At 64.3% G+C, this 12,614-nt stretch overlaps 2 protein-coding genes across 2 annotated transcripts in view; one reads left to right on the top strand and one right to left on the bottom strand.

Moving 5' to 3' along the window:
* The window catches only part of SBF1 (SET binding factor 1), a gene marked incomplete at its 5' end in the record, with an annotated part of 35,456 nt that extends 32,569 nt beyond the window's left edge, over positions 1-2,887 (top strand). Inside the window, 5 exons of the mRNA XM_023734641.1 lie at positions 887-994; positions 1,102-1,313; positions 1,558-1,645; positions 1,729-1,860; positions 1,941-2,887. Coding sequence (XP_023590409.1) covers positions 887-994; positions 1,102-1,313; positions 1,558-1,645; positions 1,729-1,860; positions 1,941-2,039 — 639 coding nt within the window. The remainder of the gene's footprint in view (positions 1-886; positions 995-1,101; positions 1,314-1,557; positions 1,646-1,728; positions 1,861-1,940) is intronic.
* Positions 2,888-3,002: 115 nt separating this feature from the next.
* Positions 3,003-12,614, bottom strand: part of PPP6R2 (protein phosphatase 6 regulatory subunit 2) — a 73,959-nt gene continuing 64,347 nt past the window's right edge. Inside the window, exons 12-24 of the mRNA XM_023734635.1 lie at positions 11,793-11,857; positions 9,487-9,602; positions 8,712-8,797; positions 8,498-8,578; positions 8,257-8,354; positions 7,618-7,675; positions 7,256-7,383; positions 6,822-7,003; positions 6,036-6,201; positions 5,853-5,945; positions 4,960-5,169; positions 4,130-4,336; positions 3,003-4,042 (exon numbers count right to left, since the gene is read on the bottom strand). Of these exons, the coding sequence (XP_023590403.1) occupies positions 3,991-4,042; positions 4,130-4,336; positions 4,960-5,169; positions 5,853-5,945; positions 6,036-6,201; positions 6,822-7,003; positions 7,256-7,383; positions 7,618-7,675; positions 8,257-8,354; positions 8,498-8,578; positions 8,712-8,797; positions 9,487-9,602; positions 11,793-11,857 (1,542 nt within the window). The 3' untranslated portion in view covers positions 3,003-3,990. The remainder of the gene's footprint in view (positions 4,043-4,129; positions 4,337-4,959; positions 5,170-5,852; positions 5,946-6,035; positions 6,202-6,821; positions 7,004-7,255; positions 7,384-7,617; positions 7,676-8,256; positions 8,355-8,497; positions 8,579-8,711; positions 8,798-9,486; positions 9,603-11,792; positions 11,858-12,614) is intronic.

The raw sequence follows: 12,614 nt of genomic DNA, 5'->3' as shown, positions 1-12,614 counted from the left end.
TCTGTGAGGCAGGCCCATTTCCACTTCATCCTTATACCTAGAGGTGGCCCCTCACTGCGAGAACCCCAGACCTGTGAGCCTGGTAGAGCGATGCCCAGCTTTCCAGTTGCAGTTCCCAGAGGAACTGCCCCCCTTTCAGGGTTTCCTCCCCCTAGGTCCAGGTCCTCGACCATTCCCTGGGGACCTTTCCCTGGGCCAAATGCTCTCTGATGCCTTCAGGTGGCTGCTCGAAAAATATGCTGTGCAGACCTTGTCCTGTTGAGTGGAGGGGTCCCAGACAACCGTGCCCACCAATTCCAGAAGCAGAACTACCAAGTCTAAGAATTCTGGTGACAGTTCATGTTGGAAGTAGGTTCTTGGCCTCTTGGGCCCTCTCCTGTGCTGGCACTGGCCTCTCCCGCGTCAGACCATGCTGACTGCTAACAAGCGCCTGTGTACTCCCCAGGGGAAGGTAGAGCAGGTTGGGGGTCTAGCCAGGAGTGACAGGGATGGTACTGATCCAGGGGGTTGCTGAGCTGGTGAAGCAGAGTTAGGCAGACGCGCTCAGTGACCCCAAGTGTGCATCCCCATCAGGGAAGCCCCATGCCCTCTGCTGCCCTGACCGCATGGGTTTCATTGCCTCATCTCTTGCCGACATGGAACTGGAAGCCTGGCTGCTGTGTGCTGCCTTTGCAGTGTGGCTGACGGTGTCTGGAGGAACCTTCCCAAGGGAAATGCCCAGTGAGCAGAGTGCCCTGCTGGGCCCCATGGGGGGCAGTGGTCCAGCCAGGGTCAGGGGCGTGTGTGTTGTGTTGGCCTCCATCCCCAGCAGACCTCTGCCTCGTCCCCTGGCTCTGCCCAGGCTGGGCCGGCCTTCCTGGCTTCTGAGCACGATCTCTGCCCCCAGGAGCTGCAGCGGCTGGAGACAGAGCTGGGCCGACCCCCCGAGCGCTGGAAGGACACCTGGGACCGGGTGAAGGCTGCCCAGCGCCTCGAAGGCCGGCCTGATGGGCGTGTGAGCTGGGGAGGGGAGAAGGGTGGAGGTATCTGGAAGAAGACAGGATGGGGGGACATGCTGCCCAGGTGAGGCCCTGGGCCCTGACACTGGGCTCCCTGCCTCAGGGCCCCCCCGGCTCCCTGCTGGTGTCCAGCGTGCCACACCACCGCCGCTCGCTGGGCGTGTACCTACAGGAGGGGCCTGTGGGCTCCACTCTGAGCCTCAGCCTCGACAGCGACCAGAGCAGCAGCTCGACGGCATCTGGCTCCCGCCAGGCAGCTCGCCGCAGTACCAGCACCCTCTACAGCCAGTTCCAGATGGCAGAGAGTGAGAACAGGTGTGCGGGGCAGGCACAGGGGTAGGTGAGCAGACTGGACAGGGGGGCTGCGGCTGCTTCGAGGCTTGCCGACTGTGTCAGTCATGGGAGGGGCGTGGCTGGAAGCCCTCCCCTCCCCGTCCTCGGGAACAGCCCTCACCCCTGCCTGAGCTCAGGCTGGCAGCTGTGGCCTTCGGGAACGGCTACTACGTCTCACGCCTCAAGAGCCCTACTGGGCCCTGACAGACACCTGGTCCTCGCGCAGGTCGTACGAGGGCACCCTGTACAAGAAGGGGGCCTTCATGAAGCCTTGGAAGGCCCGCTGGTTTGTGCTAGACAAGACCAAGCACCAGGTGAGTGGCCTGCAAAGGTGGGGGCCGAGTGGGGGCCAGGTGGGGGCTCAGCCCTGCCTGACGCCCCCCTCCCCACCGTGCAGCTGCGCTATTACGACCACCGGGTGGACACGGAGTGCAAGGGCGTAATCGACCTGGCTGAGGTGGAGTCCGTCGCTCCCGGCACACCTACCATGGGTGCCCCCAAGACCGTGGATGAGAAGGCCTTCTTTGACGTGAGCACAGGGGCTGGGGCTCCTGAGCGGGACGGGGGCGGGGGCTCTGCGTGCCGTGGAGTCATGACCCACCTCCCCAGGTGAAGACGACGCGCCGCGTTTACAACTTCTGTGCCCAGGACGTGCCCTCAGCCCAGCAGTGGGTCGACCGGATCCAGAGCTGCCTGTCGGATGCCTGACCAACCCCCTCACCCACCTGGCACTTCCCGTGTCACAGACCACTGGGGAGGGGGGCAGGGCCACCCAGCCATGTTTACAGACCCCCTGGCCCTGACAGTATTGAGGCCCTGGCCCCCAGCACTTGAGTTTGTACAGCGTCCCCCCTGCCCGGCCCGACAGACTTAACTTATTGGTGGGCCTGGCGGCGGGCAGCCATGGTACAGCCCCTTGGGGCGTGTAAATAGTCCCCTGCCCAGAACCCCACTGGCCCCAGCCGGCCAACAGCACCTCTGTCCCCAGAACAAGAGAGTCTATAAAGAGAGAACTAATGGACCCATCCTGGCTACAGGCTGCCTCCGAGCTCCAGGGCCCGGCTGGGGGAAGGGGGGGCTCCATGTGTTCTCAGCAGCCCCCAGTCTGGGACTTTGGCTGTTAGGAGGCCCCGGGGGGAGGTCACACGGGGAGGAAAGGTGGGCACAGGGCCCGTGTGCTCGAAGCAGTGGGACCTACTGCTGAGGTTTGTCTCCAAGGACGCAGGTGGGTGTGTGTCACGGTTCCTCTGCCATCTGAGCTGCCGCCCCATGGGCCAGAGCCTGGCCTGGGGTGGGTGCCCACGGGGCATGGTGGGCCAGGGTGTGGGCATCCAGCCTCAACATCTGAGGGGCCGTGGCGGTGGGTGGGGGTCTGGGGAGAGATGGCTGTGGTGACCTAAGGGTACCGTGAGGTCTGAGGCACAGGTTCGTGGCGAGGGGACGGTTCTGGTGGGGACACATGGAGGACACGCGTGGTGCCGTTGGGTCCCAGGTGTCCACTCAGTGGGGCCAGGACCCCAGCATCTGAGACTCATCTCATGCTCCCCCCAACCATGTCCACTGGTCCCTGTGGGAGCCTGAAGCCTAGAATGCCCCCCCTCCCCCCGCCATGGCCAGGGTGACCCTGAGGCACCAGCTTCCTTGTATCCCCCCACCTGTCCATGTTGGGACACTTGGGGTAAGATGGGGCTTGGGGGAGAAGACCCTGGGGGAAAGTTGGGGGACTTGGTTGGGTCTGTCCTGGCCCAAGACCTGGCACAGCACAAAAACTCCTGCCCCTCCTAGGGGACCAGCGTGGTGGGGGCGGGGCAAAAAGGTGCTGGAGGCAGAGGCGCGAACCCCCCAGGCCTGGGTCCCCAACCCACCAGTAAACGGGTTTGCGCAGTAAGAATGACACAGCTGTTTATTGGAGTCGGGGCTAGAGGCCTGTCAGTCAAGTGAACACAACGTAAGCGCAGAACCTCGGCCCCCAGAGTGGACCCCCACGCAGCGCTGCGGCGTAGTCCCAGCCCTTGGCCCTGCCTGCCGCGCCAGCCCCTCCTGTGCACCCTCCTGGCTCGGCCACTCCACCAGGCTGCGAGGGTGGGTTTAAGGCAGTCAAATCCCAGAGCCCAGGTTCGCGTCCTGACAGACACCTTGGTGCCCAAGTGCATTTGGGGGTCGCCCCATCCCAGGCACACCGCCCCCCCCCCAGGTGGGAGGAGGCCCTGACCGAGGGGACCGGCTGCCCGCTGCCACGGGACAACCAAGTGCAAAGATGTGGCTCTTCCTGCATTCATTAAAAAAATGGTAAAAATGGAGCCCCGGGCGGCAGCCACATCCGCCACATCCATCAAGTCCTGGGCCCTGGCACGTGTGGCCTTGCCCGGCGGCTCCTGGCCTCCCAGTGCCCGGCGGCTCCTGGCCTCCCAGTGCCCGGCGGCTCCCAGTCCCACAGGCAGAGCCTGGCAGTGGGCTTTATTGCTGTGCAGGCGGAGCCGCCACAAAGGCAGGCCGTGCTGGGCCGCGGCAGGAGGGACGCAAGCTGGGCGTTGGACGGTTCCCACTGCCAGCTCCACCAATGCAGCATTTATTTCAAAATTAAATTAACTTAAAAAGAGAAGTTGCGTCACCAGCTAGTGTACTTGCCGGGTGGCAGTGGGGCCTGGTGGCAGCAGCGTCACAAAGGGCCATTCGCGGTGGCTCCTACTGACGGTGGCGCGTCTGTCTTCCTGCGGGAAGAGGGGCAGGGCTGGGGCCTTCGCTCAGCTGTTCTAACCTGGGGCCAGCAGGGGAGCCCCCCGTGCCCACCTGCTCACCTGTCCTTTGTCCCCAGGGGGGCCACTGTGGTGACTGCCACGATGGGCCCTGGGGGGGCCACCACGGCCAGTGCGGTGGAGGTGACCAGAGCAGCCTTGGGGGACCCGGCCTCGTTCAGTGCTGTGCTGGTCGCATCTGCAGTAATGGAGTGGGCTGCAGGGCCCCAGGGTGCAGAGTCCAGTGGCATGCTGGGCGTGTGGTCGGCCCTGTGTACGGATGTCAGCTCATTAAAAGGGCCGGGCCCACGCCAGTGCTGCCCACCCCACATGCTCAGGGACAGGAGGAGGATCCAGAAGGTGGCCTGGAAACACTGCCTCCCAGCTCCTGCCCTCTGGGGGGAGTGGCATGGCTATTCCGGGTTCCAAACACACCGCCTCACGAGACATACGGCCTGTCCTCTGTCCCCGCACATTTCAGCTAATCCCACCTCCTTCCAAACGTTGGGAGCCCTGAGCTGACCCTACATCCTGTCTCCTCCTCGGACAGCTGCGCTTGTGTTCTGGGATGGGCTGAGGGAACCAGGACCTCCTGCTTTCGCCCACCTATGGCCCCGACTCCCCAGTCCAAAGTCAGGACGTCCAGGATGTCCATGCCGCCCCCACCCACTGCCAGAGCCGACACATTTCCGAGGCGGCTGAGCAGAGGCAGGCTCATGTAAAACAACAGGCCATAGGCGACATCCAGTGTATGGGGACAATGACTCAAAGGCTGTGCTCCCCCGTAGCCCAGGACAGCCACAGACCCCTGGAGGAACTGCCAGTTTCCTACTCGCCCCTGGGCCCTGCCTGGTGGTGGTCATGCCGTGCCCTGGCCCACCCACCCTCCTCACCTTCGAGTGACAGCCTCCGTGGCCCGTGGGGGAGTCTCCTGGCTGAAGTCTGAGCCAACACCCTCCCGGATGCTACCTGTGTTCTGCTCAATGTCCTCTCTGTCCAAGGTCTCAGAGCAGCTGCCACCAGAGGCTATGGGAGGTGCTTTCCTGGGGACACACGTGTTCCAGGCACTCGGGTGGGTTGGGCTGGCTGCAAGAAAAGAGGCCGGGACACAGTGGCAGAGGGGCCAGCATACAGATGACTTGGGCTGTGGGAGCCAGTCGAGAACATACAGGAGTTCCTGCCTGCAAAGCTGTCTGCACAAAAACGCTTCCTCGCACACTCCTGCCACATGCGTGTGCACCTGTGTGCACGTGCACTGCACGCAGGGGCAGGAAAAGCCACTGTATTCTGGACACCACATGGGAAGCAGCAGAGGCTTGTGGACCCGCAGGGACCCTGACTCCTGGAAAGGCATAGGGACACACAGCCTCCTCTCTGCCCAGCACGGCCTGAGAGCCACTCATTGGGAACCCGGCTCCCAGGGCCTGGTCCTGAGGAGCAGCCAACCTGCCTGACTGGGAACAGTAACGGCCACTCGGGGTGAACACAGCCCGGGGGCCTAGGAAGCACCCCTGAGGAAGGAGGGCTGGTGGGGAGTTGGAGGGACCTCACCTGCCCCCCACAGTGTGACCCCAATGCTGCTGCCCTCTCCGCTGTGAGGGCTAGCTTGCAGCAGGGGGCAGGGTGGACTGCATGCAGCAGCTCCAGTTCCTAAGGTGTCACACGAACCCCAAAATTACCACCAAGGGCAGGCCCAGGGTGAGGTGAGAGGGGCCCTACCCACAAGCATGGGTGTGGTCTGTGTCCTGTGGCATTGCCTACAACCCCTCCTGGGTGCCGCTGTGACTTACGGGTTTTCTCTGGACACTGGTTTGGGCCGCCCTGGACATCACCACCGTCTGTATCCACCGGGGAGCTACACCGGGGGCCCGAATCAGAGCTGCGGAGCAGCCGGTGTGAGCTGAGCTGCGGGCACCCGCCCCCCGGAGGCCACCCCTGGGGAGACGCCCTGAGTGCACGCTGACATTACCAGCAGAAAGGCTGGAAGTCGGTGAACTTGGCCCAGCCCTTTTCCTCTGGTGCGGAGGCACCAGGCATGCTGACTGCCCAGACACTGGAGCCGACGTCCAGAGCAACGCCAGGGGCCTGCAGAGCTGCACTCACAGGCTCATCAAACATCGCGGCCCACCCAGCACCTGCAGAGGGAGCACAGTGTGGTCTCAGTCCTGGGGGTGGGGGACGCTGTCCCCAACCCGCCCAACCCAAGAGCACAGGGCTGTCCCCAGGACTGCTAACCACTGCTGCGGTCAGACACCCAAGGGCCATGGAGCAGCCAGGCCAAGGGAGTCTGAGCGAGTGGGGCCCCCACCCCACCAGAGGTCAATGTGGCCGCCCAGCCCGCCCATGGTCCCTCTGGAGCACCCTGTGTGGCTTGTGGTTCTGGATCAAACCAGAGACACCCCAGAAGCACCCGCAGTCAGGCGTGTATGCACATGGGGTGCTCCAGCCAGTGTGCAGGGGTGGGGGCCCTCATCAGCCTCAGCTGAGGGCCTGGCATCTGCTGACAGAGACCCCCCCACCCTCCCAGGCCAGAGCCAGGCCACAGCCCATGTGGCACCGTGTCCTGTTGTGGAGGCTGCAGCCGTGCACACGTGTCTGAGTGACCACAGCAGGTGGGTGGGGACAGGTGTCTGTGAGAAAGCGTGCAGGCATGGCTACCAGACAGCAGGGGACCCCCAGGCCTGGCCAGGGCCATGCAGGGTCAAACCCTGTCCCCCAGCCCACGGCACTGCTCTCGCCCCTTCCCTGCACCCACCTTCTGCATTGCCCTCCACGCCAGGGCCTTCTTTCTGGACAGAGGCCAGGGGTCCGGAGCTGCGGCTGCCCCCAGCTGCAAGAGTGGCCCTCCGGGAAGCATCTGCATCCACGCTCCCACTGTGACCGCCACACTCTAGGCCGCTCTGTGAGCCACTCTCTGCGGCACGGGGGGCTCCAAACCTGAGGGCCCGTATGGTCAGAGGCTCCGCGGTGCCAGCCTGAGCACCCCTCCCCGCGTGCCGGCCTGGGGCCAAGGTGGGTAGTGACGGCCCCGAAGGTCAGGGTTGGTCCAGGCCCACCCCGCGCCCATTCCCCCTGCACCCTGAGGACCCGGGACCCCCGCCTCCTTAGGGCCGGTGTCTGCACCCCTCACCCACGCACACACTCAAATAAAGCATCCCAGTGGCCGTGAGGATGGGCTGGCGTGTGCACCTGGCTCTGGCCGTCACCCGGGCTGACTGGCTCGGCTCGCCGTCCTCCCAGATGTCATCGTCTTCGTCCTCGTCATCAAAGGGCTGGATGCGCTCGCTGCAGCAGGCTTCAAACAGCGCTGCGTGTGGCTGCCAGAGAGGCACCAGGTGGCTTCAGAAGGTCTGCGGGGCTGTGAGCCCACAACACCTGGCCACCTGGCTGGGGAGGTAGGGGCGACAGGGGGTGCCAGCTGCAGGCCTGAACACCAGCTCCCACAAGCCCTCTGGCCCACATCCCTGCCCACCTCGGCTCGTTCTGTCAGGACCAAAGGACAGAGGGGCACCGGGCACCTGCCCTGTACAGCCCCGCAGCCCCCTACTCACGCTGTCATCATCTGCGTCGGTGCTGAAGCTTATCTCCACCACCCTGTCGAACGGTGCACTGAGGAGACAGATACAGCCTCTCACCCTGGAGTGGGCTCAGGGCACCCTGTCTTTTCTTCCATTGGTAAGCACTCTTCACCTGGGGGGCTCTGAGGCCTGTCAGCCGGGGAGGGGCTCCGGGGCCTCTCAGCCGGGGGGTCTGGGGCCTGTCAGCTGGGGGGTCCAGGACCAGCCTCGACGTGGAGGTGGTCAAGCCCAGGCTCTCAGTCCGTAAGTGACAGGCCTCAGCGGCAGCATCCACAGCCAGGCTGGGCAGAGGCCACGGGCGGCCTGTGTGGTTCACTGGCACCTGCCCACTGCCACCTCCTGAGGGACTTCAGGCGGCTGTGGGACAACTACTCACACAAGGACAGCGCTGTGGTGGGAGGGGGTGGAGCAGACAGGGTGGCTGGCAGCGGGTGTGGACAGAGGAGAGGCACCGCTCTGACCACCAGGGACAATGGGCTGACAGACAAGCTGAAGGCAGCACGGGTGGCCTGTGCAGGTGACAACACCCTACCCACTCGGAGAACCCTCCAGGGCTGGGCTCTGAGGCCGGTCCTCCTCAGTCTCCACTCACTGACGAGTTGGGGGACTCACTTGATGTTGTCGTCCTGGTCTGCAAACTCTTCGTCATTGAAGCCAAACTGATCCACAAAACTAGCTGTCATCTGCTGGATCTGGTACTCCGAGAAGGCCTGGGGGATGAGCACCTGTCAGGGCGTCCCCCCATGCTGCCCACAGGGCTTTCCCACAGGTTCCCTGCACAGATTCCCTGCAAGGGGCTCCCTGGCGTGGGTCACAGCGGGAGGCAGGTCTCAGGACACGGCACCTCACGCACCTGCTGGAGGGAAAGCTCGCTGGGGAAGGCGCTGTCGATGTCCTCATCCTCGCTGGAGGAGTGCAGGTGGTGCGTGCTCACCTGCAACAGCCAGGGTAGGAGTGCAGCGGGGGCCCTCTGCCGACCACCCCCGGCTCCCCACAGGGTCCTCACTCAGCCGGCCCTGGGGGACCAGTGTGTGGCCTACGTGCCACGTCCCTAAGCCCGTGCTCACCAGGTCCACAGCGTTCCTGTGGTTGGTCTCCGTCAGGGTCTCCTCCACAAAGCTCTCCCAGCGCCCCCGGCAGTCCTCAGGGAGCCCTGCAAGGAAGCGTCGCCGCTCAGCCCCCAGGACTGAGGCCCCCGGGGCCTGTCCAGGTGCTGGGGCTTGTTGGAGTAGGGCCAAACTCAAGGGCGCTGCCCTGTGGGTGCACAGACTTGTGGCAACCAAGCAAAGCGGTGGCCCCTTCTGTCCCTGTGAAGAGGAAGCTCAGTGGCCATTAGGCTTGAGGCCACGCTGAGGTTCCCGCCCTAGAATGACCTGGGTGGTGCACAGGGCCACACTGAGGTTCCCGCCCTAAAATGACCTGGGCAGTGCACTCGCCCTCGGGGCCACGCTGAGGTTCCCGCCCTAGAATGACCTGGGCGGTGCACTCGCCCTCGGGGCCACGCTGAGGTTCCCGCCCTAGAATGACCTGGGCGGTAGACTTGCCCTTGGGGCCAAGCTGCAGGAGACCAGAGGCCTGGCCTTGCTCTTTACTCAGGCCTGTGGCACCACCTGACACGCACTCGGCCCTGACCACCACAGCCCATGGCAGGGACAGGGTCTCGGGCGAACGATGGCCTAACTCAACTGGACACCCAGGTCCAGTGAGGGAAGAGTGGACGGGGGGGGGCAAGGGGACAGCCCTGCACACTTGCCTTGGCATTAGTGTGACTGTCAGTTGCCAAGGGGTGGGACGCTCAGGACACAGCTCTGGCCAGAGGGTGTGTGACCAAAGGGCTCTCACCTCGGATGACCTCGCTGATGTGGGTCTGCACGGGGCCCCGCTCCAGGTTCTGCACCACCGCGTTGGCAATCCGTGTGAGGTGGCCCATGTTTCCACGCCGCATGCCGCCCGCTGCCCTGAAAGCAACATGGTCACAATTAGTGTGGTCGGTGCCAGCCCCCAGGTCCCCTTGATGCTCCAGCCCCCGCTCCCCCAGCTCCACACCCCCAGCCCAGCCCTGGATCCTCTGCACCCCAGCCTAGTTCCCAATTCCCCCTCACCATGGGAGAAAGCACGGCCTTCCCATCACTGTCTGCCCAGAATCAGTCCTGTCAGTGTGGTCACTGCAGCCTCCTGAAGCTGCCACTTTTCTCCCGGTGGGACTCAGGCCTCCTCACCCTCCACAGCCTTCCAACCACTGTTCTCACTGCAGCGCCCCCACCAGATTAACCTCCAAGAGCAGCTTGCACCCTCCTCACCAGCCCCGTGGGCCTCGCTCCCAGGACACATTTTTGTAGCCGGCCTGCTACCGTTCTCACTCCTACAGTACCAGAGAGCCTGCAGTTGGCCAGCGGCGGTACCTGAGAGAGCCTGCGGCTGGCCAGCGGCCGTAGCAGAGAGCCTGCGGTTGGCCAGCGGCCTACCAGGGAGAGCCTGTGGCTGGCCAGCGGCCGCGGCAGAGAGCCTGCGGTTGGCCAGCGGCCTACCAGGGAGAGCCTGTGGCTGGCCAGCGGCCGCGGCAGAGAGCCTGCGGTTGGCCAGCGGCCTACCAGGGAGAGCCTGTGGCTGGCCAGCGGCCGCGGCAGAGAGCCTGCGGTTGGCCAGCGGCGGTACCTGAGAGAGCCTGCGGCCGGCCAGCGGCCGTGGCAGAGAGCCTGCGGTTGGCCAGCGGCCGTACCTGAGAGAGCCTGCGGCCGGCCAGCGGCCGTGGCAGAGAGCCTGCGGTTGGCCAGCAGCGTACCTGAGAGAGCCTGCGGCTGGCCAGCGGCCGTGGCAGAGATCCTGCGGTTGGCCAGCGGCTGTACCTGAGAGAGCCTGCGGCTGGCCAGCAGCAGCCAGGGCAGGCACCATCCTCACTCCTGCTGTACCAGAGAGCCTGAGTCCTACAGCTGGCCAGCATCTGACCCAGGACAGTTGGGCTGTGAGCGCACGCTCTTCACACTACACAACTGCGGCCTCCCATGGTCCCAGGCCCCGGAAACCCCCGCCCAGTTGTGCTCCTGGCAGACTGAGAAATGGGTGGTGGACGGTGGGTACTGGGGACAGGACACCAAGTTAAGTGGAAGGCAGAGAGAAGTTAAATTAAAACTCCTTCCTGCACCAGTGCTGGGCATACCCCAGGCTCTTGGGAAGATCAAGACTGGATGCTGGACTGCGCTGGGGCAGACGGGCACGGGCAGGGCGGGCAGGAGGACATGGTGCCCAGTCTCACCCACCACCCCACTTGCTCACTGCACCACCATGAACACGGGTGGCACACAGCCCTCATGGTCCACACACAATCAGATAGGAAGGATGGGTTTTAAAGCCCCCAGATCATTAGGGAAGACTTAAAGAGTTAAATTTTCAAGCATCAGGTCAGAGCGAGAGAATTCACTTTCGCCATGTTCTCCCCTGAAGCTGCGTGAGTGTGTGCAGGGAAGGTGGGTGCAAGGAAGCGGGGGCGGCAGGGGAGCCTTTCGCAGTGGGAGGGGGCTCCAAATACAGGACCCTTCAGCCACACCAGGAGCCTGGACACCAAGGCTTTCAGGCCTGGGGCCAGCACTGCCCACCACACAGTTAAGATCAGCAACTGCTAAATAAGAAAAGGCCGGTGGGGGGATGGGGGGAGCGAGAAGGAGGGCGGGGCAAGAAGGAACCCCTTCCTGGTTCAGGTGAGCCTGTGGTGGGCAGGCATAGGGCAGACGATGAGGATCTGGGCTAACAGACAGGTGGACAGACAGAAGAGATGTGGTGAGAACGTTTAAGTCTCGTTCTGAGGGCGTCTGACCTGAAACTGGGAGACTAGCCTCCCCTCAGGCTGAGCCCCACAAGCTCGCCCCCAACCGGCTGACACCCCTCCACTTCCCTGTCCCCCAGCTCACTCCCTGGATGGGCCCCCAGACGACCTCCCGGCTGACCCTCCCCAGGCTGAATCCCCTGCTGAATCCCCTGCCTGGTCCTGCCTCTCTCTTCTGGCTTTGCCCATGCTCTGACCTCCCTGGTCGGCTTGTGGAGCTGTTTCCAGGAGACAGGACACATCTTTGTACAAGTCTCCAAGGCTGCCCTGCAGCCATGTCAACTGCCCGCCCCGAGCCAGCCCCCTGCCCTCCCAGCGGGGCTCTCACTGTGTGTGGTCGTTGGCTTCCCAGGCCTCCAGGATCCTCTGTACCAGGCAGCACTTCTGAAACAGCTAGGGGGACAGGCAGTGTCAGGGTGGGGCACAGAGAGTCAGGATGTCAGGGCTGAGGGGCTGGTGGCCTGGGACACACATTAGGCCACCAGCTTGCAGTCCCCACTGGCACCCAGAGGCAGGGGCTGCTGGCCTAGACAGCAACGCTACCCGGGGCTCGTCAGGAAGTGGAGACTGGTGGACAGAAGGCTGTCCCCATACCCCCCACCCCTGGCCTCCCCATGCCCTCCCTGCAGCACTAGAGTGAGCAGTCTAAAACAGGACCTCGACGTAAACCCCAAATCCTGACTGCAGCTGACTCAGATCGCAAACCACTTCACCTCCAGTCACTCTCCTCGCGACTCAGCCCCCAGAGGGGCCTGCCTTGGGCCCTGAGTGCTCATCTCTGAGCCTGGCTCAGGCTGGTTCCTCCACCTGGAAGGCCCTGATCCCAGCCCCCCACCACAGTGTCCCTGGGCTGCACACTCCCCCAACCCCACCCGGCCCGTCACTGACCGCACCGCTTGACAGTGAAGCCCCAGCCTCCAGGAAGGAGGCTCTACGTGCAGGTGTGACGGCGAGGGGGAGGCCCTGTGTGTGTGACGGCGAGGGGGAGGCCCCGTGTGCAGGTGTGACGGCGAGGGGGAGGCCCTGTGTGCAGGTGTGACGGCGAGGGGGAGGCCCTGTGTGACAGCGAGGGGGAAGCCCTGTGTGCAAGTGTGACGGCGAGGGGGAGGCCCTGTGTGCAGGTGTGACGGCGAGGGGGAGGCCCTGTGTG

Source organism: Trichechus manatus, unplaced genomic scaffold (genome assembly GCF_000243295.1).
Source record: "Trichechus manatus latirostris isolate Lorelei unplaced genomic scaffold, TriManLat1.0 scaffold00069, whole genome shotgun sequence".
Lineage (NCBI taxonomy): Eukaryota > Metazoa > Chordata > Mammalia > Sirenia > Trichechidae > Trichechus > Trichechus manatus.
Note: the sequence above shows the minus strand (reverse complement) of the source record. Positions and strands in the feature narration are given on the sequence as shown.